This window comes from Magnolia sinica, chromosome 18, assembly GCF_029962835.1.
Source record: "Magnolia sinica isolate HGM2019 chromosome 18, MsV1, whole genome shotgun sequence".
In the NCBI taxonomy this organism is placed as follows: domain Eukaryota; kingdom Viridiplantae; phylum Streptophyta; class Magnoliopsida; order Magnoliales; family Magnoliaceae; genus Magnolia; species Magnolia sinica.
Window position 1 is genome coordinate 31,201,782 of NC_080590.1, and position 25,768 is coordinate 31,227,549.

The 25,768-nt window shown below is 37.2% G+C and overlaps 1 protein-coding gene and 1 long non-coding RNA gene across 5 annotated transcripts in view; one reads left to right on the forward strand and one right to left on the reverse strand.

The window, feature by feature from the left end:
- Positions 1-2,422: 2,422 nt before the first annotated feature.
- The window catches only part of LOC131233034 (MADS-box protein SOC1-like), a 43,891-nt gene continuing 20,545 nt past the window's right edge, over positions 2,423-25,768 (reverse strand). Inside the window, exons 3-7 of the mRNA XM_058229600.1 lie at positions 3,775-3,836; positions 3,538-3,637; positions 3,401-3,442; positions 3,226-3,267; positions 2,423-2,768 (exon numbers count right to left, since the gene is read on the reverse strand). Coding sequence (XP_058085583.1) covers positions 2,625-2,768; positions 3,226-3,267; positions 3,401-3,442; positions 3,538-3,637; positions 3,775-3,836 — 390 coding nt within the window. The 3' untranslated portion in view covers positions 2,423-2,624. The remainder of the gene's footprint in view (positions 2,769-3,225; positions 3,268-3,400; positions 3,443-3,537; positions 3,638-3,774; positions 3,837-25,768) is intronic.
- LOC131233035 (uncharacterized) lies at positions 2,550-4,475 on the forward strand. 4 transcript variants are annotated; one of them, XR_009165045.1, is made up of 4 exons: positions 2,640-2,778; positions 3,413-3,473; positions 3,595-3,647; positions 3,821-4,475. It is a non-coding gene; the product is annotated as an uncharacterized LOC131233035 (long non-coding RNA). The 4 variants fall into 4 exon arrangements; XR_009165044.1 differs by lacking the exon at positions 3,413-3,473 and having other exon boundaries at positions 2,550-2,647; XR_009165047.1 differs by lacking the exon at positions 3,413-3,473 and having other exon boundaries at positions 2,558-2,647; positions 3,562-3,647.

A 25,768-nucleotide genomic window follows, 5' to 3' on the forward strand; every position in this document is an offset into this window, starting at 1 on the left:
AGGGGAGAAAACTCAAAATCCAACAGGAAACTTAACAAAATAACTTGCATAAGCATGAGGTTTTGTGCACTAGCGTGAGTGTGTGGGGTGTGTGCGTGTAAAAATAAAAAATAAAAAAAAATATTTAAAAAAAATGTGATTTGAAAGAATTATCTCATGAAGCGGCTTTTGGCTCGTTTTCACTCTTAGATCGCGGCTTCTCCACCCAAAACTTGATTTCTCCATAAAGAACTCAAGTGCCTAACTTTAACCACAAATAGAATCTGAAAATTTTTTATTGAAAAATTAGCTTTTCATAGATTATTATTTTTTTGGATTTTTTGAAGGAGAGGTGCATTGCCCTTGTATGGTCAATGGATATTGCTCAGGTAGTGGGCACAAGGGAGCTTTATAAAGTGTTTCTGCCAATATATCTTGATAATATCGTGCTATATTGACAATTTGACCAATATGTCCTGAAGCAAGTGGGATTTTATCACTACCTGCGTTTTGTATTGTTATGATATTGATAATATCAGCTTAGATTATTCATATTTAAATTGACTTAGATATCACTAAAACTTTTGCACAGATGACTAATGTTCATTTGATACTTGGAATCAGTGTTCGAATTATCTCTGATATTATAGAAATATCTCCGATATTTTCATTATTTCCAGCTCAGCAATACCGATAATGCTAGTAGTATAAAAAATTCCAAGTATTAGCAATGTATCGTTAAGTTTCGCCAACGTATCAATATCGCTAATGTAATCGTTAATATTTTCAACTATGCAAATTCTAGGTGTCGCTTGTATTGCCAATGCATCAGTATCGACAATGTATCACTGATATTTTTGACTATGTAAATTCTAGGTAATGCTTATATCATAAGTGTATTGACGATATTTTAATAATATCGCTAACATATTGATATCCTCAAAATTTTGTTTATTAGAAAAAAAATTATTTCATTTTTTTTTTTTAATGGGCATATGGTTGTGTAGTGTTCAATTTGCCATTGATAATATCTCGATATTATCGATATTGCAACATGCGAGATATTGAGAGCACAATTTTTCATTTCCTTTTCGATGATTTGTTGGTGAAATATCATGTATTGTTGATATTTTGCAATATCGATGGATGTTTGGATAGAAGGTTGGATGGTTAAATAGGCTAGGGGGCAACACATGCTTTTAAGGTCCTATTAAATGGAAACTTGTTATGTATGCATTCTTTTTGCAATTTTTTATTTCTAAATATACAAATATGTACATTTTAACATCTCCTTAAGTTTCGCTGAAAATTCCACCATTTTTCCTATGTTTCCCTGCATTTCTTATTATCAGTGATATTATTGGCGATATCGATATTGGCCAATGAAACTTGTAGCGATACCGATACTTTGAACACTACTTGCAATTAATCTAAAGAACCAATTGAAATCAATGATTGACATTAGAGGGGTTGCCAATGGTACCAGGATTCTGATGGCTATTGGTAGAGCTGAAGGCACCACCTATGGCTACTGGTGTTGTTACAGTGCCTTCTCGTTGTGGTGGAGGCCTAGTCTGTGGCTGCTAGTGGAAAGATTGTGATTCTGGATGGTGAGAGATGAGTGTTGGCTGTCCGCGATGAATCTCAATCTTTCCCTTTTTTTCTCAAGCCAAGAACAAAGGAAGTGGGTCAAACTTTTTAATGTTGTCAGCTATTCATCAGGGCCCCCCATAATGGGTGGCAAATTGCCTCATATTCTCCTTGTTCAAACAATCTCAGCTAAGCATGTCCTTGATGACTAGCCAATCGTTCAGATTCTGGGAAATGGTTATCTGATTTGTTTTTAATGTGGGAAATTTTTAATGCATGACCCGTCCATAGTAGGCATCTCTTGATTAATGGTTTGAGCCATTGTAATGATGGGTCCTTTATGGTTGTTTGCAGGCTAAGAAAAATGCTGTTTTTAGTCAGCCAAACATTGTATGGTTTTCTTTAGTTTGAGCTCTATTAAGCTAATGTGTACCTCTGCATGGGTGCAGCAATGGTTACTGGAATAGTCCATTGTTTTGGTACGTGCGGGGTCCTGATTCATGCCTCAAATGTCTAGAGAAGTGCTAAGAGACCATGTGTGGCTCTGTAGGCATGCTTATTGGCCTTTAGCAAAGCTCCATCATTGAATATTACAAAGTGCTGATTCATGCATATGGCAATGGATCCAGACCATCCACTCGGTGGGCCACATTTTGGATGCAGTTCATTCAAATAGCTAATTTAAGATGTGAAAGTTTTTTTGTTCTTTTTACCAGCGACTGATCAATGATTCTAGGATTCAATATGAAAACAGAAATCAATAGGATTTGATGCGCGCGCACACACACACACACACACACACAGAGAGAGAGAGAGAGAGAGAGAGAGAGAGAGAGAGAGAGAGAGAGAGAGGTGTTGAATACAATCTTCCAAGTTTCATGTTTTCTGAAGATTCAATAAGATCAAATCATACACTGCATCATATCATCTGCTGATTTATTGTCTGCACACGAAGTTACTTACATTGTGTGGTTATTTCTCACATAAACAGAACTCAACTTCACTTGGTGGTCTTTAAGCTTGTGATGACTTCGATGGCAGGATTACATCACTTATCAACCTTGCAATGGGTAGCGTGGTATTCCTCTCTCAGGCCTCCCTATGTACAATTCAGTTTCCACCTCTTGATCTTGAGTACCATGATCATAATGGACAATTTCTCTCTGAATGGTTGATGGTTCTTGTGGCCTCAACCCACACTGATGAATGGTATGCAAAATTCTCATTAGGCATTGTTAAGAGGATCCAAAATGCGAGGACACCAAAATGGGGATGAAATGTTACTACGCAGCTCACATTGTTGAAGTTCCAGCAGATCCCTCACTGTACATGTGGTGACATGATAGTCTCTGTTGATCTGGTCAGCCGCCACATGGATAGATCATGTCCAAGTCATTAAATTTTGGCAGCCAACCAATCAGTTCTACACAAGGAACTACTAAAGCAGCAGGCTACATTCGACCAGCAAAACAACAGATGGATAGTCAGATTCTCCGTGATTTTGGTATATAGTCCACCCACAGTGAGGCCCACCATATCAACTATCCTAGCTCACACAGATGCTTGCCATATGTACCGTGAGGAAGCTGCAAAGGTCTTCCATGTTGTTAACTGCATGATGGCATTTCTCATAGTATAGACAGATAAATCATTCACCTTTTTGATTAAAACGGTGTTTTCTTCTGATAGGATTCTCTCCTAAATTCAATGAAAAATGTCAGTTAGCATTTCTAATCAGCAAAGTACTTGACAAAATTTTCTTGGAATGGACCCTACTTGATTCTATTGCGATTTGAGTTTGTAAAATTGAAACTTCCTTTGTTTGAATTACCTTTTCTTTTAGTTGCTTAATCTGCTCCACATACAGCTGAGACTGAAGGATAGAGAAACAGCAAGTGCTCAATGTCAGTAGAATTTACTATCATGTGTATTTGCAGAATGATTGGATACATGGGATTTATGATATACCTTCCTTCCTCGAATGTTTTTTAGGCTCCTCTCCAACTGGTTCTCTATGTGTTGCAGTTCCTCTATTGAACATGATTCCAAGCTTTCTCCCAAAAGCTTCCTGCGAAGATGTACGGTTCCCTACTTTAAAGAACTGAGAAATATACTCAAAATTTTCTTGATAAGTTATGGAATCTGAATTTTACTTTCAAGTTTAGGATGCATTTGGTATGAATATTTCAGAGTAAATTATCACACCTCTTAGAGTCTTCAAGAATCTCAATCTTCTTAGACATGTGTGCAGCTTCATACTTCCAGAGCTGCATGCCAAACAAGCTATTGTGAGAATTGCTTCCAAGTGGACATAACATTATCAGACGAGACCTATGTGCAGGTACTGCATAGTAGTGTTGATGTTCGAAAACATAAACATGGCAACCTTAATATTCCATGTTCTCAAATCCATGGAAGAAAGGGAATATTCTAAGTCATAATTGTGGTCAAATATATAGAAGGCTTTTATAGGTTGGGAGCATTGCATTTTCAAGTGAACAAATATTGATGATTTATTTGATGTCAATAGACTTGAAGATGAATTGTTTACATAAATATTATTAGCTTGAATGGAAAGGCGGAATAGGATTCATGCAGCCGACCCAATTGGTTAGGATAAGGCTTAGTTGATGAGTAATGATTATTATTAGCTTGCGGTTTTGCTGTACCCGGTATAATGAGTCCGTAAAGAAGCCATCGTCATAAACATTAGCATCTTTTCTAATTTTCTCTCTATCAATATACTTTCAACCAACTTGTGAGTTATTAAATTATTTTTATTGGTTATTAAACTCAATTTCTATCTAAAAGGAGATGGAAGTTTCTTACTTGCACCAATTTGGTAGCCCAATGATCGACGAATTTCAACAGTATCAGTGGATTGTTTGTTCGAGCAAGGAAAGCTATATTTTTCTGCAATGCAAATATACCATAGATATTCTCTAATGGGTTATGTTATTGGGGAGCAGACCCATAGAGTCCCCTATTGGTCTGAACTGTTTTTTGATGAATGATGTTGAAAATTGGATCGAGGACCTATGAAGTTCTATCACATGGTTGGAATTCTTGTAATACTTGACCACTAATTATGCTTGTTAATACTTTTTCGACGGGATTGGCACATCTGTTTGTGCGTAATCCAACCGAACCTCCTTGAGGTCACTCGAATTCCTTATCATCTTATTAGCATTGATGTCAAGGTGTTTCCTCTTATTATGCTTTAATATGAAGATTTCTGTTCTATTTTGATACTACTTTCGGTGCAGCATATGAAGATGGCAAGTCAATTATAGGTATTGTTGGCAAGGCACTCCCATCCTAGTTTAAATGCCGAATATTATCTAACCTCAAGAGCCTATGGCATTGTATGGATGGAGTTTTGCATGGATGGATTGGTTTCCCTCCTAAAAAGCCTAATTTAATTTTTTTCATGTCAGAAGTGCTGTAAACATTGATATTATAGATGTATATTTTGATAAATCAAGATTGAGATTGTGTAATGGAAAAGGTGAAATGTTCAAAATATTGCTTATGGTTGCACGTGTCAGAAAGTTGAAGTTACTTGGATAGCATCTAGGAGTTGTTGATCTTCATTTTCAACGTCAATAGTGTTCTGCAACACACGCTTCACTTGATTCTATTATTAAAATTAGCAGCACTCTTTTATTCTCTACTTAAGGGAACCTTCAGTCTTCTATGTTTTCAATTAAATTGGCTTGTTTATATAATGTAAGAATATATGTATGTATATTTATCTACATATAAATACTTATGCATTTATTTCCTACCAAAAGAAAAAGTTTTGTAGACTATGGAATTGTCTCACAGCTTATGATACATCAATTCTTTCTATTTAGAAGGGAGCATTTTTCCATCAGTAGAAATTTCAGTGCTACAAGTTGCTGTGGTGTGGATTTTGTTGAATCTTTTATGCTTCATTTTGAGTATGTCTTTGGCGTTCCCAGTTTGTTTCAAAGAATTGTACGAGGAATCCTCCATATTATGATGCTATGGAAGCAGCAATAGATGAGTTGACACAGATAATTCCTCTCATATCTGAGAGTGGGGAATAGTTCCATGTCATCATTGTTGCATTCACATGGAAGATGGAGCAAACATGCAATGTTTTGTTGGCAATTGATCACACAACACACATAGTATAATTTGCAAATGCCTTCATAGGTCTCCTACATGTGTAACAAGGATCATATTTCATGGTTTCCATGCCAACTCTGCCAGGTTTTTATAGCAAAACCCGAAGAATACACTATTATGTGAAACAACCATGCTCACATGCTTGTACAAGAGACAACACCATAGTGTGAAACAACCATGCACACATGTGTGAACAAGAGGAAATGAGCACAAGAGAGAAAAATAAACTCTTTATTACAAGAAAATTTACTTTCACTCAATGTGCTGATCCACTCTATATAATAGGAGTTAGCATTTTTTCAGAAGACTCCAATGTGGGACTATAAAAGCTAAAGGCAACACACTATCCAAAAGCCTAATGACTCGTAAGCAAAGGGACCCACATGCATGTGGGACCCACCAAGATTAACTGTAATCCTTAAAAATCATCATGGTGACAACAAAACTGTATTCTTATTACTGCCAAGGAGGTATCCTTGGTTCTATACTTGCATGGTTTGCTAACTCTCCATGTAATTTCTCAGTCCTATGTACTTCTCACATTCCTTCATGCCCATCCAATTGTTGCATCAATTCTCAGTCTTCTTTCCAAGCTTAGTGGCTGCAAGCTATATAAAGGAAGAATCAATACCTTCCATCAAGTGATAATTGGAGCTAGTAAACTTGCCACATAAAATATGTGATTAGTTGGCTCTTCACTTTCAAAAACTAAGATGTTGATACAATTGATAAATTAAAGGCTTTACTTTTTTCTTATTATGATTTGTTAAAAAGCAGAAGAAGTCATTATTCATGGTGTTTTATGGACTTATTTTGAGCAGTCCGTTGTATCTTCTGATCTTGAACTCATTCAGGAAGCTTCTTTCTTTTATTTGGAACTTAATCATCGTGGATTTGTTAGTGTTGGGAAGTTAGTGATATTTGTGCATTTAAAATTAAGGTGTGTACTATTCAGTTCTTTATAGGGGAAAACAAAATAATTTTTACATTGGAACTTTTATTTAGGACTGCTTTGAGCCATTTGAGCTCCCAGAAGTTTGTTAAGCTTTGGTTTGTTGACTCTCTTTTTTCAAGTTGTTGCATTGGTTATTTATGTTGTTGTAATCTGTTATCCTAGTGCTCACTACCTCTTTACAGTAAATAAAATCATGTCGAACCGTATCGTGTTGGTTGGTGTCCAAGCTGTTGATACAGTTGATAAATAGAAGGCTCTACTTATATATTATTATGATTTGTTATCAAACAGATGAAGTCATTATTCATGGTGTTTTCTGGACTCTTTTTGAGCAGTCTCTTATATCTTCTGATCTTGAACTTATTCAGGAAGCTTCTTTCTTTTGTTTGGAACTTAATTATTGTGGATTTGATTAGTGTAGAGAAGTTAGTGAAATTTTGTGCATTTAAAGTTAGGGTGTTCTTTATTGGAAAACACAAAAATAATAATAATAATAATAATAATAATAATAATAATAATAAATAAAAATAAAAATTACATTGGAATTTTTATTTAGGACTGCTTTGAGCCATTGAGCTCCCAGAAGTTTGTTAGGCTTTGGTTGTTTTTTTTTTTTTTTTTTCTCTTTCCAAGTTGTGTTGGTTATTTATATTATTGTATTCTGTTATCCTACTGCTCACTACCTCTTTACAGTAAATAAAATCATGTTGAACCATATTTTATGTCATTTGTTATCCAAGCAAGTTGATCTGTTTTGGTCCTTCCAACCTCCTAGCATGTAGCATCCAATTACCATGGCACCACAAGGTATTTGCATGGACGAAGAGTAAAGACTAGTAGGATTGTAAGCAATGTTTGATGTGTCGTCTGATATGTATGGTATCATCCATGAACGATAAGGCTGTATCGGGCCATATCAACCCAAAGCATCCCATTACAAAGGTGATGTAGGGCGATATGACCCCGTATGTGTGGTGAATAACTTGATAAGTGAAAACCAATTTGCGAACCATGATTATAAGAGGTCTTCAAAACACCAGGAAAATTAATTAACCAGCCCAACTTTTTGGTTGAGAAGCACAGCCACATGAAAAATCGGAGAAATATTAGTGAAAAATATCCAACCACCACGTTCATGGGCTCGAACTCGAACTCGGCTCGAAAGATCAAGCTTAAGCTCGGATCGAACTTGGCTCGAACTGCTGACCGAACTGAGCAACCTAGTTAGGCTCGAGGACCGAGTCAAGCCAAGTTCGAGCTGGGGTGGCCTGCTAGTCGAGCCAAGCCAAGATGGGCAAAGCTCAAGTCGGTTCGACTCGTATACAACTCTAATTGGGTTAGAGAATGATTATCGGCCCAATCTGACTTGAATTGAATCAGATCTATCAAAAACAGAATACCTTAATTTTGATATAGCTCGAAGCGTTGGACATCATGGAAGACTTATACTCCCTAAAGAGAAAAAATGCAAAAAAATGGGACATTAACATCTAACGTTAGATTTTGCTTCTTTTTTTTTTTTTTTGTCAACGTGTGTAACGAGACATAATTTTTTATGTCCATTATCTCAACACTTAAATCTCCATTTGGAATATGCGACTACTTATTTTGAAGCTATAATCACATGTTGCAAGATATGTGGTCCACATCTCGAGAGGAGATTAGTAACACATAAAAAAATTAGGCCATAAAGTCATATTGTTATTACCACACGTGGACTGATGTGTGGTGACACACCAACTTTGACGTATAAGATCTCAACGCTCCGATCTCTGTTTAGGACATGCAACGAATTGTTTCGAAGCTATCAATGAGTGTTATAAGATATGCAATGCATTTTATGAAAGGAGTCCAAAAAAGGACTTGCAAAATATGCCACAAAGTTAAATCGTTCTTACCACACACGTGGCCCGAATGTGCAAGTAACACACCAACTTCAATGTACAAGATCTCAATCCTATGATCTCTGTTTGAGATATGTGACCATTTGTTTCAAAGTTATCAATGAGTAATACAAGATGTGCAATCCACTTTGCAAAAGGAGTTTAGAAACCCCTCAAAAAATAGGCCATGCATGTGGCCCGAATTTGCGGCGACACACCAACTTTGATATAGAAGATCTCAACGCTCTAATCTCCATTCGGCACGTGCAACCACTTGTTTTGTAGCTATCAATTAGTACTACAAGATGTGCGGTCTACAATTTTAAATCGTTGTTACATCACATATGTCCCATATGTGCAGCAAAAAACCAACTTCTCTGAAGTGTTGAGGATCAAATATTGCATATTAGACCCCAGTTATTACCTGATTTTACGAACATGATACTGTTTAATGCCCTATTTTAATCGTGTTTGTGTTGCAAGGTGAATTTAGGAGCCTAGACTGAAAAGGGTACTAAAAACATGGATTTAACGCTCAAAAATCACCAAGGCAAGGGACGGACCCCAGGGGACCGAGATCGAAGAATGTACACGCCAGAGATCTGAGAAAATCAAGCAATTCACACTAAAAAGTGCTTGAAAGTCATCCCGAATGCAAGATCACAGGATTCCCACAATCCGTTTGGCTCGAAACTTTATATCTGGCCTGAGGACTCTAAATTAACCGTGCATATCGAAATTCAGCCCTTGAATCCCTCTGGAAGTGGCCCAACAGACAAATCAGCCCACAAATCACTGATTGGGGCCCACCTGATATCTGGATATGTTTAAATTTTGGTCTCAACCCCTTTAGCAAAATGGATGGGCGGAGCGGATTTCTCATGAGCATCACTGTGGACCCCTTGCACATGGAGTACCTGCACAATGCATACGCACCTGAGGTGCACCGAATCAAGGGAGTCGGTCAGTGTACGCTGACCCGACTCCCAGCCAAAAAACGGGAATTGCCGTTTTCTCCTGTGCAGGATGTGCGGACGCACGACCTCCTTGCGAGCTGATGTGGGCCACCATCATGGCCCACGTGGTTAATCCAAGCCATCCATCATGCGGAGGGGCAAAAACCAGTCAAACCCATGTTGACCTTGGGTAACCACACACGCGCACGTGCCCGCTACAAAGGTCACAAGAGGACTGTTTTGCGGCATTCAAAAGTGTAGTGTGATTGATTCTGTGGGCCACACCAAATCTGATCCAAAACCGTCAATTTCCGACCGGTTTTTTTAGGAGAATTCAATGGACGGAGTGGATTTCTCTGCTAGCACTGATCAGGGACCCACCAATCACCACAACATAAGAAACATGCGCAGGGCCTGCGTCCTAGAAAATCGGACGATCCAGCGCATTGCGCATTCATAGACATGGTCAGATCAATGATCCAGACAGTTCAGAAGACGTAAAAGGTGGAGCCGACCCTCACCATGGAGTCAGAATGGACGACAAGGTGATTAGCCGCCCCAAAAATTCGTTCCAACACAAGAAGCTGCGAACGTTTCGCATGCACGATAGGTGCTGCGTAAAGAGCCTTTGCAGGCAGTTTCTAAAAACACCCAGCCACCAACTGAAAATCCCAATGAAGGAGGACGCATGAGAGACAGCCAGGGCTCTCTCATCAGACCGTGAATAAGCAAGGATGAGAGAGAGAGAGAGAGAGGACAGCCGGCTCAAGGAGTTCTTTTTTTTCCTTCTTTAGTTTTTCCCTTGATGTTTTATTTTAGTTAGCTTGATCATATCTATGATTAGCTAAACCTCTTAGCTAGGACTAAGAGGTGAAGCTTGTAGCATGATGGGTCGCTTTCTATTGCTTTGATTCATGTGATGAACTCTCTTTGGTGCTAGTTTGATTATAAGGGATGCTTTTACTTTTTAATGGTTTATTGTGACTTACATTACAATGGATCTGCGATAGCTTTGAGCATATTCTTTTCATTACAGAGATTGTGAAGAGGGGAAGCCCTGTTGTTCACCATCGTCTCACGGGCATGGTTGGATGATGGAATCCTTCCTAATGTTCATAACTCTCTTAGATTGGTTGTGGATTGGTTAAATTTTGTTGTTTGCTTTGTCTCATGGGCATGGTTTTGTGATGGAATCAATTCTAATTCTCGTACCTATCTTCTATTGAAAACTAGATCAAAGGAAGTTCAAATTTGGATTTTAATGATATATCTTCCAACTGGATGAAGATGGGACTCTGAATCTAATTGTGTTTGTGAATCAAGCATAGATCTCCCTGCTCTCTACAAGTGGATCCTTGGAATCCCTAGTTTTCCACCTTTGAATTTTACAACTTTTAGTTTAAATACATCACAATTCTTCTCTTAATTCCTTCTGATTTAAATATCATCTTATTCTAGTTCTAGTTCTAGTTACTTTCAGAATATGTACAAGGTTCAGTCCCTGTGGATTCGACCTCGGTCTTACCAAGATTATTACTACATCGCAACCCTATACTTAGGGTAGTGAACATGAAGCTATCAATGAGTACTACAAGATATGCGGTTTACTTCATAAAAGGAGTCTAGAAATACATCCAAGAATGGGTGACAATGGTAAATCATTATTACTACACATGTGACCTGAATATGTAGCTACACTAACTTCGACATCCAAAATCTCAGCGCTCTGATCTCTTTTTTAAGTGAGTAACTACTCGTTTCGAATGGCTTGACGGGTACTTCAAGATTAACAATTTATATCTACGATCAATCCTCATAAGGTGGCTCAAAAAGTGATCATTTTTTTTTAGAAGAGGAAGGGAATTGTTGTCATTTTAAATTATTGATAAATGATGAGTCATGAGAGGGAGCTGAAAAAATAAAATAAAATCTATCTTTATGTGGAAATAGAAATTAAACACTTAATTATGATGATTTACAAAATGCGAATAAGGAAAAAATCACTGAAAGGGCTGAAATAAGTTTTAGCAAACAAGCCCTTTGTCTTTTCCTTCGAGGAATTAGTTTGTTAGATAGGAGACTAGTTGGTGCTTAGTTGCAAGAGTTGTATAAAACTTTTGTTTCCGACATCATTGCTAGATTTTTAGAGATTATGAATGAGAGCTACTAAGAATTGTGAGAGTGCATGAAAAGCCCTTCTCCTTTCTTGTTTAGGTTGGGTTGGGTTTGCCATTTGCGATTCCATTCACTTGCAATTACCTAATTTCCCTTCCCTTTCATGCGTGAGATTGGATTTCCGACTTCTCTATCGAGCACAGACTGGTTCAATCTAAAATTATGTCAGCCGGTATCATAGTGGATTTCAATGGAAACTTGATCGTTGAGTTACTCAATTTCTTGCATGAGTCTTCATGGGAGAGGAGATTGGAGGTACAGAATGTCAGCAGCTGACGGATCAATTAATGTAGAAGCATCAATAGTAGCTTTGTCAACTGAAATCAAAGCTTCCTTGTGCAAATCTGGGGTGCTTTTGAGGAAAATATGTGGATGGCTCCTCGAAGGTGGCTGTGATCATGCCACTGATGAAATGGACCAACAGTGAATCCGCAAGATGAGCAGATAGACTTCAGAGGCAAGCAGGAGTTATATCCCGACACATTGCCTAAAACACCTTCCATTGGCTTACGAATGTGTCCATCAACGGCAAGCAATACCCATGTAGAAATGAGCATGAATGCTAGACGATAGTCGAGAAACCTGGCGGTGTTGTGGAGTGCAAGGAATATGTAGTACTGGTGCATTGTAATGATATGGCCGTGAGTGCATGCTGCGTTACATTGTGAGTACGGTTGCCCATTGATTGTGATAGTTTTGCATGAGATCCAGTGGTGTATATGGTGTGGATTTCAATTCCAGTTGTTATCAGTGTTGAATCAGGTGTCACCCAAGCCTATTCAAGGGGACGGTGAAGACCATTTCTCTATGACCACATATAGTACCCATGACGCTTAAGAAGGATAATGGTGCTTGCACGTGGATAACAAATGTATAAATAAGATAACCATAACAAATCAGTAGTAATTTTTACATAATGCCAAAGTACGTGTGTTATAGCACATATATCTTAATAAGAATTGATCTTTGGAGTGATTATCACTATCATCTATCCCATATACCACTGGTTGATGAGTGAAATATAATTCAAGATGAAACAACAATCATGTAATGGTAATGCTAGGTAGATCATTTTGATGTTTCCCACGTATTTGCAATTATCACATTCATTGTCTAAGTTCATAAATTGTTGGGTGTGATGATCTTCGTTCAAATATTAAGTACACATATATGGATAAGCCTCTGTGTGATGGTTCATATGCATGTGCTCGGAAATTACTGCCGAAACTGTAGGACCCACTTTAGATACTTGATGGAACAACTATCGCATTGATCGATTTTACGGCATGACTGGCCATGGAGAAGAGATGGGAATTGAAATCTAAAACCACCCTAGTTTATGGATGCAGCATTTTTTTAATAGGTCAGTTAAGCTAAAAGTTGAGTCCTCGGTGTTGAAACACACCTTGTCTACCTAGGCTTGACCTATGCATCATCGTGGAAGTAGAAAGAATAGGTTTAATAGTGGCTCGAGAAAAAACACATTCTTGATACACGCACTACGACAGTTCCATATGTACTATTATCAACTCCCATTTGTCTGAGTATCCTCAATTCCGTATCTTGAATTAGATTTGATTATATCTTGAATTAAATGTAGTGAAGGATCCAATCGTGTGGTAAAGGATCCAGGTATTCTTTCCAATTGAAAAAAATGTTATATGAATATTGGTGGACGTGCCATTTTGGATGCGCATGGGTAAAGAAGCTAATCTAGGAAAATAAGATTCATCATGCCTAATATAGAAAAATTGATAGATAAAAGTACAGAGTTAATAAATACGATGAAACAAAGAAAATTGAACATAGCTTGCATTCAAGAGATCAAGTGAAAAGCAACCAATACTAGACAAATTGATGGCTAAAACTTTGGCATATAGAAAAGATCAATAATAAAAATGAAAGAGGAACGTTGGTAGATGAAAATTTAAAGGATAAAGTTGTAGATGTTAAAAGAACAAGTGAAATAATTTTATTAATAGAATTGGAGATGAATTAATGAATGTTATTAGTGCATATGTGCCATAGGCAGGGTAAGAAAATAGAATAAAGAAACAATTCTAGGAATACATGGATGGACTAACGCAAAGAATTCTAAACGGAGAGGATATTTGTAGAAAACCAAAGTGTTCATATAAAAATAAAAATAAATAAATAAATAAATAAATAAATAAATAAAGGTAAAGGATATAAGAGTGTACATGGGGAATATGGTTTTGAGAGATTAAATGAGAGAATATAGACAATCCAGCGGTAACAAACACAGTTTAAAAATGGGCTGGACATTTAATCACTCTCAAAAGTGGATCATATACAAGCTAAATAAATTTATTTTTTTTCCTACATAGGAAGACAAAATTATTAATATCTAAAGATTACAAGATTAAAAGCTTAAAGTTAGATTATTGGTTAAGGGTTTCAGACAGAAGGAAGGAATAGACTACTTTGATACATATTCTCTTATAGCTAGGAACTCTTCTATTAGAGTCCTTATAACCTTAGCGTATATATACAGACTTCTTGTACATCAAATAAATGTCAAGATAGCTTTTTCGAACAGAGATTTAGAAGAAGAAAAATACATAGATAAACTTGAGGGTTATAAAATTGAAGGTCAAAAAAACAAAGTATGTAAATTAATCAAATCCCTATGTGGTTTAAAATAAGCACCTAAATAGTGGCATGAGAAATTTAACAATGCTTTGAAATCTAATGGCTATTGAATAAATAATGCAGACAGATGCATATATAGTGAATTCACAGGTAATGAATAAGTTATTATTTGTTTGTATGTAAATGACATACTCATTTTTGTAACTAATCTTAAGTTAATTAACTATACTAAAAAATTCTTTTCATTACAATTTGATATGAAAGATCTAGGCGAGGTTAATGTGATTCTTATAATAAAAGTAATCAGAAAATATGATGGTTTTATTCTCTCTTAATGTCATTACATTGAGAAAGTGTTACTCCTTATGATTATTCCATATATTTAAAGAAAAACACAAGTCAAAGTGTATCACAACTCGTATATTCTAAAATCTTTAGTAACCTAATATACCTAATGAAATGCACAAAGCCTAATATAGCTTATGTAGTAAATACACTCACAATCTTAATCAGGATCATTGAAATGCTTTATTTAGAATACTAATGTATCTAAAATGTACAATCACATATGGTATATATTACAATGGCTTTCCCATTGTATTGGAAGGATATATTGAGGCTAACTAGATTACAAATTCAGATAAAACAAAATCCACAAGTGGATATATTTTCATTTTGGGTGGAGGAGCTGTCGCTTAGAAATTCACCAAACAGACTTGTATTGCTCGGTCTATTATGGAATTTGAGTTCATTGTTTTGGAAAAGGCTGGAACAAAAGCAGAATGGATTAGAAATCTATTGGCTAATATACCTTTGTGGCCAAAACCTTTTTCGGTTATATCTCTACATTGTGATTGTCAAGTTGTTATAGCAATGGAAAATAATAAGATATATAATGAAAAAAATAAGTATATTCGATTCCGACATAACATAGTAAAACATTTACTACAAGATGAAGTAATAACCATTGATTTTGTGAGATTAGAGAAGAACTTGGCAGATTCTCTGACTAATGGACTTAGTAAACAACTATTTTTAGATACATATTAAGGAATGTGGCTGAGTCCAATATCATTAAACAACTATTCCTAGATACATCCAAGGGGATGTGGCTGAGTCCAATATCATGAGCTACCAGTGTTGGTAACCTAACCTATACAAATGGAGATCACATGCGATAGGCTTCAAATGGGTAAACAACAAAACACTAAGAGATGTATAGAACTATGATAAATAAATAAATAAATAAAAGAAGAAGAAGAAGAAGAAGAAGAAGAAGAAGAAGCTCATTCTATGGTGTAGATGGTGCAAGCAACAATTAGTAGAGTTGAGTCTCAAACTCTTAATGAATCCATATGCCATATACTTGTTGGTCGTGTATTCGGTTGTTACATACACTTGATGGAATTCATCTATACTAATAAGGAGATGAGGCCACTTCCTATGAGAACATGGATAAATTCTCTAAAGCATTAGTGAAATTTAGGTAAAGATGCATGGCCAAAAAGTATCAAACCATGGAACGATCTGTATTGGAACAATTGTGTGAGTGACATGTGTAGCCGTTTTACATTAATATGAATTTGGTTCAAGACTGTTTGTCAGTTGACTCCTGCGAACCTGTCTTGTCTATTCTAAGTATCGATTCAAGCTTAATAAACATCGATAAAATGCACAATTATTTCTGTCTAACTCGAAAGTAATTATTTTGAAACATACAGGGATTGTTGTAATTTTGTAGTTTTAAAATAAATAAATAAATGACTTGAAAAATCCCTACAAATTTTCAAAAACACAACAAAGGCATTTTGTCTTGTATTGCTGTGGGTTTAATCCCACATTGGATAGGCAAGAAAAAAAAATGAGTTTATAAGATAAAGAATTTGCATAGGGCTTAGGCCCCTTTCAAGGGGCATGTGAATTTGGTTGTTTGGAGAGGCTATGCTGTTAAGGGTCAAATATTGCATATTGAACCCTATTTATATCTTGGTTTTATGAACATGATATTGCTTAATCAATATTTTACTCATGTTTGTATTGCAAGGTGAATTTAAGAGCTTCAATTAGAAAAGGTGCTAAAAGTATGGATTTGTAGCTCAAAGACCACCAAGGCAAAGAATGGATCTTAGGAGATAAAGATTGAAGATTTCAAGGTCCCAAGATTCAAGAAAACTAAGCTGAGAATGAATGAAGTTGAAAGAACAAGTGCAGGAATAAACGTTGACTGTGTCATCGATCACCATTCGATGATATCGAAGCTACCATTCAACGATATCGAAGCTACCATTCGATGACATCGAACACGGGTCGATGACATCAAATTTATGAAAGAAAATCGAGTTGGTTGCTAGACAAATTGAAGACATTTTTCGATGACTGGCGAACTTGTTCGATGACTCGAAGCTTTGTTCGATGACATCAAAGCATGCTCGATGACATTGAATTTTCTGTGGATTTTCGGCAAAACTTGCTAGACATATTGGGCACCATGTTCGATTACTCGAAGACTTCCTCAATGATATCGAAGACTTTCTCGATGACATCGAATTTATTGAAGAAATTGAATAAACTCTCTAAACTGTTTTGGATGCATTATCGATTCCTCGAACAATGCTCGATGCCATCGAAGGCCTATTCGATGACATCGAAGGTAGGTTCAATGACCTGGAAGGTTACAGAGTTCGAATGAAGCTACAAAAGCGTGAAAAAAGCACGTATAAAAGACATCTTCGATGACATCGAAGGCAGTTCGATGTCATCAAACAAATCGCATGAAATTATGTAAAGTTACGTGGAGTGCGTAAATTTGAGGCAGTTTCCAGATTTTTCCAAGGAGGTGCGAAAGGAGGTGTTGCACAACTATAAATAGGAGTACCCAAGGCATCCCTAGGCATTTATCTAGGGTTTAGAGGAGCAAGGCATAAGGGTGGAAAGCCGTCGCCAAGCATTTTTCTTCCTTTCTTCCTTTGTTTTCATGTTTTCTTTTAGGGTTTTAGATCCAATCATGTCTATGGTTGACTAAACCTCTTAGCTAGGGTTAAGAGGTGAAGCTTATAGCATGATGGGATGTTTCTATTGCTTTGATTCATGTTTATATTAAATTCTCTTCGATTCTAGTTTGATATTTAAGGAATACTTTCAGTTCTGAATGGTTTGTTGTGGTTCAAATTACAATAGATCTGCAATAGCTATGAGTATCTTCTTTTTATGCCTTGAGATTGTAAAATTAGGAAATCCTATTATTCACCATCGTCCCTTGGGCATAGTTGGATGATGGAATCCCTTCTAACCTTCACAATTCTCCTATGTTTGATTGTGGAATTGATATATCCTGTTGTTTGCCATTGTCTCCTGGACATGGCTAGGTGATAGAATCACTTCTAGTTCTTACAACTCTCATCCATTGAGAATTAGGTCAAAGGAAGTTCAGATTTGGTTTTATTGAGATATCTTCTAACTAGATAAGATAGGACTCTGATTCCAGTTGTGTCCTTGAATCAAGCATAGATCTCCCTGATTGCTATAAGTGGATCCTTGGGAACCCTAGTTCCCACCTTTAAATTCTTAAGTTTCTAATTAAATCCTTCCCAAATTACTCCCTTTATTTCCAGATTTAGATTTGCATCATTTTCTAGTTCTACTTCTAGTTGCTTTCAGAATACACATGAGATTAGTCCTTGTGGATTCGACTTTGGTCTCACCGAGATTATTACTACATCACAACCCTACACTTGGGGTTGTGAACAAGATTTTGGCACCGTTGTCGAGGATTAACCGTTGCATTTTTCTGAGATTGACTAGTTTTGGAATTGGGTTAAGATTAGGATTTTTCCACTTTCTATTTTTATGTTAGGATTTTTTCTAAATTATTTTAGAAACTAACTTTTTTAGTTGCTTTCCTTATTTCCTTTTTAGAAACTAATTGCTTTCACTTTTTTTTTTTTTTTGTAGGATCCCAATATAAAAACTTCTAATTTGGTAACTTCTTTCTAATTATCTCTCTCTTTCTAATTCCAGATTTCTATTTCCCTTCTTTCTTTTAGATTTAGATTCACATCTTCTTCTAGTTCTACTTCTAATTGCTTTCAGAATACACACGAGATTAGTCCCTGTGGATTCGGCCTTGGTCTCGCCGAGATTATTACTACATCGCGACGCTACACTTGGGGCTGTGAACGTATGCCATCAACCCCAATCTATGCCATGAACCATACGTGCACATATGCTTTGGGCCAGGCTATGATGTGGTGTGGTGTGCGCGCACGCGCACAAGTATTCTTGCAAACTAAAAAGTTTTTGTTACCTTTTGAAATTTCAATTTGCAATGGTTATTTATTTTGTAGTTCCTAACAGAGCCGAAAAACGAAAATGTTTCTTCTTCCAAAAAACCCAACAACCATGTCTGTTGGTAGGAGTCCATACATACACATTCGAGGCAACCTTTGAAGTCTATATAATGGACTTCTCTGGTTTCGAATTTTATATTCGATTCAATCTTTCAGCTCTCTCTCTCTCTCTCTCTCACTTCGAATCTCTGCAATGAATTTGGTTCACTCTTCAGGTTAAGACATACAAAAACGGTTCAGGTCTTCGTACATCGAGTGCGCCGGTGTGACGAGACAACATGCAAGGTTATCCTGGAGATTGGTTGTCTAGTATTCCTGTTACACTACGGACATCTTCCAAATGAGGACATCAATTTCAAGCCGAGTGGCTTTCATCGCGCCTTGAATCAAATAGGTTTTCTAAATTCCTCCTTATTCAAATTTCTAAATTTGTTTTAATTTCTTTTTTACAATTAATTTTTTATTTTTGAATTTCCATAATTACGGATTTACATATCCAAAAATTCCTACATGGGCTATGAGGCTTGCTGGTTTTGGGTGAGATGTTGGTTGGTAGTGATAGTGGTGTTGGTTTCTAGTGGGTCTTGTAAGAATGGGGGTGCCGGAACAGGGATGACAACGGTGGTTTGTGGGTTGCGGGACTATGTCATGGTTTTTTAGATTTGGTAGTTGTCGATCTAAGACCATGGAGAGTGTGATGGGGGCAGCGAGCTAGTTAGGATCTGCCAGTGGAGATGTGGAAATAGGTGGATGGCAACAGGGTGGATAGTGCGATGCAGAGATTCCACTGAATAAAGATAATGGTAAAGCCAAAGAGATCAACAGATGGTGGCAATGATGAGAACCACAACAACAATATGGGCCGCGATGGTTAGCGACGACGTGGTAAGAGAGGCTAGAGAATAGGCTCAATGATCAATTGTCCAGATAGACCACGCTAATACTATGATAGCTCAGGAGAAATTAGAGAATTCTTCAATTGTATTCTATATATTGTTTTATCCCAAATGGAGTATAAATATAGAGGAATACATTATATATACAATGAAAGAATAAGTACACATGAAAGGTAATGAAAATACACCTATCTAGGAGCACTTTTACATGTGAAAAGAATCCACCTATAACTATAAGGAACCACACATTCATTTGGATGAATGTACTAAAATGAGGATGTTGAGATGGATGATTGCAAGTTAAAGAAGTATAGAATTAGAAATGAACGCATTTCAAGAAATTCAGGATAGCACCACCAGGTAACAAAATGAGGAAAAATAGATTTGGATAAGTCATATATAATATAGATCAAGAACTATGATTGTTAGAAGGAATAAGTTGGCACAAGTAGTGTTCGAAGTATCGGTATCGCTACAAGTTTTGCTGGTCAAGAATACAGAAACAATATCGATATCATCACTAATATCGCTGATAATCGGAAATGCAGGAAAACATGAGAAAAACAGTGGAATTTTCAGCAAAACTTCAGAAGATGCTAAAATGTACATATTTGTATATTTAGAAATTAGAAAAAATTGCAAAAAGAAAGCATACATAACAAGTTCCCATTGAGCCTTAAAAACATGCACTGTTAAAAGAAATTAGTCCAACCATCCCATCCGGCCTACTTAACCATCCAACCTTCCTTCCAAACATCCATCGATATTGCAAAATATTAACAACATATGATATTTCACTAAGAAATCATCAACAATTGGAAAGGAAATGAAAGATTGTTGTCTCAATATCGGGCATGTTGCAATATCGATAAGATCAAGATATTATCAATATTATCAATGACAATTGAACACTACATACAACCATGTGCCCATGAAAAATAATATATATATATTGAAATAAGAAAATTTTCTAATAAACAAAATTTTAATGATATCAATACGTTGGTGATATCATTGAAATAGCGTCAATACACTTATGATACAAGCATTACCTAGAATTTACATATTTGAAAATATTGGCAATATTGATGCATTAGCAATACAAGCGACACTTAGAATTTGCATAGTTGAAAATATTGGCGATTATATTAGTGATATTGATACGTTGGCAATACTTAGCGATACATTGCTAATCCTAGAATTCCAGATATTACCAGCGTTATCGGTATCGCTACCAGTGTTATCGGTATCGCTGAACGGGAGATAAAGATAATATCGGAGATATTTCAATAATATTAGAGATAATTCAAAAAAATGGGAACAAGTTGAAAGCTCTAAAAGGCAAGAGAAAAGCTTGTTAGAAGGAATAAGTTGCTACACGTGAAAGCTCTACAAGGCAAGAGAGGCTAGAACATATAATAGTAGAGTTAGTTAAAAAAAAAAAAAAAACTCAATAACCTATGATGTAACTGAAATCATGGGCAAGAGTAGAAATGCAAGCCAGGATTCACATAGCCACTCCCAATCAATTGGGATCATCTTAGCCGATGATTATGATGATATTAACATCTTACTCAGTTCCAAGATTGGGATTACATTCATTTCTTTTATTTTTCAATGCCTTTGCACTTTAAATGTTTTCCTGGTTCTTCAGGGGCCAGTTATTCTCTTCCCAAATGAATAGCTCCAGTGCAGTTAAGAAAAAAAAAAAAAAAAAACAGAAGACTCAATGACCTATGGTGTAACTGAAATCATGGAGAAGAGTAGAAAGGCAAGACAGGATTCACATAGCCACTCCCAATCAATTGTGATCATCATCTTAAGCTCATGATTATGATGATATTAACATCTTTCTCAGTTCTAAATTTGGGATTACATTCATTCTTTTTCTATGCCTTTGCGCTCTAGATGTTTTCCTGGTTCTTCAAGGTTCAGTTGTTCTCTTCCCACATGAATAGCACCTGTAGAGTTTTTAACTATGGAAAAAATATTTTCTTAGGATATTTTTTTACCCCAAAATACCTCTGGGTTATCCCTGGATATTGCCTTCCCGAGGAAAAAATTATGTTACCGCCCTCCTATGATTTTTCTTTACAACAAAGTGGAGAGTTAAGAATTATACGGCCTATCTAGTATATATCTCACATCCAACCCATTCAACAGATGCGCACCAACATTATTGTAAAAATTATGGTAGATCTAATCATATGGGCTAATTCAATAAAAAATAAAATACACCATTAAAAATATGCCCATTCGAGTATAGCCCATCTGATGATAAGACCAGCCTGATGTTTTATTCGTGTTCTCATCATGGTGTGCATACATTGGACACGTGGGCCTATAAGTTTCGAATTTCACTTAAAATAAGAAAAAAACTAGAGCATTCTTGTAAATTTGTCCCTCAAAAAGCTCTTCTTATGCAATTTCAAACCTTTAGGCATTATTTGATAAAATATAGATTCATTGGTAATTTTGCGATAAAATGTCTTTTTTATTTTTTATTTTTTATTTTTAACGAAGGTCAAACTCGGGTTAGCACTGCCTCACGAGAGTGAAACACCGGCCGGGATTTCAGGCTCTCCCTGTTGAAAACGAATTTTGTGGGCCTGTTGAGCCCAACAGCCCCAAACAAGTGGTATGATTTAAACTGGCCTCTCTTGGCTTAATGACAGGAAACTTCTTTAACGGCAGAGACGTCTAATATTAGTTTAAACTGCTTGAGATGACGTTTTGCCAATACTACATATTCATAGCCCACATCCATACATAGCAATTGACAGCAAAGTGACATGTGCCAATCCCTTTGGGATCAGGACTTTTGATTTTGTGGGCCATCAAAGCTCAAGTGGAAAGCGAATCAAGAGCAGTTAATCATCTTTCGGTGGTTTCCAAACAGGTCGCTTTCCATTGCAGAACTCAGTATTCAGATGGTCAGGAATGTCCAATTCATGTAGGTCTTCAAGACTGACTACCTGAATGGTGGCCCACCAGGTCAATGAGCGAAAATACTATTACACACTTTGCTACTTGTGTGGTGGGGATCAATACCATTCCTTGATGATTAAATGAGCCAGTTGGAAATAGAAGCTTTTCAAATTCAGAACAGATGGTCCAAAAATGTCATAAACTCTCGCACTTTAACTGTCCAAATGTATAGATATAACCGAAGTAGGACTTTTCAATCTGACAGTGGTCTATCTGGTACTTGTTGCCCCACATTGATGTAGCCCTTAGTTTTAGCCAACTACTGGGCCGCACCCTACAAGTAGGTCTGGCAATGGTGGGCATCAGGCCCGGATTTTGGTTGGTCCGGTCTAAGCGAGCTGGGCCAATTCAAAATATTGATTTTTCTAGGCCCCCGCCCTTAGTCAGTCCTACATACAATCCATGCTAATGCAGTGACGGAGACTCACTATACTTGCAGCATGCATGCGCTGCATGTGATGCATGGGCTCTTAATTGGGTAGGGCCCACCATCATAATGACCAACGTGTGGCCATCTTTTGATGAGCAAACCAGCATGATCCTTCATGGATAGCCAGATCTTGCATGCAGACGTCTAGGTTTAAAACTCAGATTTTTAAATTTTAAAAATAAAAATAAAAAAAATTAAAAAAAAAAGAACAATAACAACTCAACTAGATGCCTAGATGGATGAGTCCGCTAGAAGACTCGCTGTGGTACAAAATTTTAAAGCTGTCTGGATGGTTCTAAGGTTGCCAGTAAAATTCCTATCAAATGCCATTTGTTTTTCTGTAATAAAACCGAGGGAGTGATTCTGCTACAGTCAGACAATTTTATTTTATTTTTTTTCATATTTTATTTTATTACTAGAAAGCAGTTAACTGAGTCGAGTCACGAGGAGTAGTATTAAATCAACCTAGTTTTGAAGCAGGCTCAAGAAGTCCCAACTGACACACTCCAAGAAACTTGACCTGAGTACTTTTTTCGGTCACTTCGACTCGAGTCAGCCAGGTTTCAAGCAGAGCCACCGAATCTGGAACTATGGTACGCATACCTGGTTCCCTTCAGAATGCTTTCCCACAAACTCCTTGTGGTAACTCAGGGAAGTTAGTTGAAGGCAGCTTGAAAAACGTGGTTTTCAGATTGGAGTTGAGGATTGCCCATCCAAACAGGCCGAATTAGGTTTACTCAGAAAAGCTCAAGAATGATCGAGAAAAATGTACATTTTAGGGCGTTCATGCGTCGTGCAATGTGTATGGTGATCCAAGTTAAGCAATCCTGCAGTCCCCATCACTGATTGGACTCGAATCGTTATTCGATTTGATTAGATTATCCAATCATTTAAAAGGTGGACTGTTTCTAGCTGAATGTAAGCCAGTCTTGGCTCACTCTTTCTTTTTTAGTGCTCGTTTGAATGCCACCTATCCTGAGGTTAAGATTATCCTAAAATAATTTGATTTCTCTATGTCCAATTTGCCATTTGGCCTATTCAATATACGGTTTTGATGAGACTCCCAGGTTAAGCTTCTTCTAAAATAATGGATAACTCAGGGTGTGTTTGGATCCACCCATAAGCTTGCCTTAAATTTAGTTTGGTATGCACAAGCAAATATCTCTCTCTCTCTCTCTCTAAATAATCAATCCATGTCAAAGGTAACCCCATATGATGTACCGCTCACTCTAAGGTGGAGCCCACATAATGGACTGTCCACATCAAAGGTTACCTCCATATGATTGGTGTACATCAAGGTGGGCCCCATATAATGGGTGGTCCACATCAAAGGATGGCCCTAATGATGAATGGCCAACATCAAAGGCAACCTTGCATGATGGATTACCCGCATTGAAGGTGGGGCCCACACAATGGACAATCCACATCAAAGGTGGGCTCCACAAGATACATAGTGGAATTGAGGGTGGGCCCTACATAATGGATGGTTCATATCAAAGGTTGGCCCCTAATGATGAATGACACATACAAGGTGGACCCACATGATGTCGGCCCACGCCAAAGGTAGCGCCCACATATGGACGGTCCACATCAAATGTGGGCTCCACATGATAGGCGGTTGATATTGAAGGTGGGCTCTACATCATGGACAATAACATTGATGGTGGGCCCCACATTAAGGATGACATCTATCAAGGTAGGCCCCCCCACATGAGGACAATTCACATTGAAGACCGGCCCCTAATGATGAATGACCCACATCCAAGGCAGGCTCGCATAATGGATGGCCCAATTCAATGTTGGGCCCACAAAATGAAGAACCCACTTTGAATTTGGGCCCCACATGGTGAGCAGTCGGCATTATAGGTGGGTCTTGCATGATGGACGGCCCAAATCCAATGTGTGACATGATGGATGACCCACATCCAAGGTGGGCCACACATGATGGATAACCCACATTAGAGGTCCTCACAAGGTGGATGGTCCACATTGAAGGAGGGTGTGCATGATTGTCGGGGCCAAGGTGGTCCCAACATAACGAACCTTCCAAATCAAAGGATGGTCCCACATGATGGATAATGGATATTAAGGGCATACAAAACAAAATTCAAGGATAAGTACCTATGTGATGTTGTAAGCCGAATATATTTTTCTACTTTTTGGCTAACAAGTATGTTTACTTATTTGTTAAACAAGTAGAAACTAAGATAACTTAAGGTCCAAGTAGTTTATCTAAAGTAACTTATGATCCAAATAAGCCCATGGTGTCCAGTTTTCGATTAGACATCTAAAATAGTCCATGGATATAAGATAAGCACAGTAATGATATGGCTGCTTCCATGAGGTACCAGATCCATTCCAGGTATGGTGATTTTAAGACTCAAGTGTATCTGATGCGACTCATCCGAGTTGACTTGGAATCAGTCAGACCAGATCTAGTTCATACCTCCAATCAACCCTGACTCCGGGGCAAGTTGGTCTGATTCAGGAATGAACAAGTGAGTCCGAGTCCCCGAATCTTTTAACCGCGATTCCATGTAAGGCTTGTAATCAATGTTTTAAAATTGGAACCAGTCCTTACATGTTTCATTTGCAGTCCATTCCAAACCAGTCCAACTGCCAGAACAAATTGGTCAGACCGACCTGAAAATCCAAATGAGCCGAAATCCAGAAACGACTACTACAAAGAACTGACCCTAATATGTAAGTCCTACCAACCTTTCCTCTCAGGCTTTTTAAACCGAAGATTACAACTAACGTTGTAAGACAAGATCGTTCCTGCCATGCATTCCTCCTCCACTT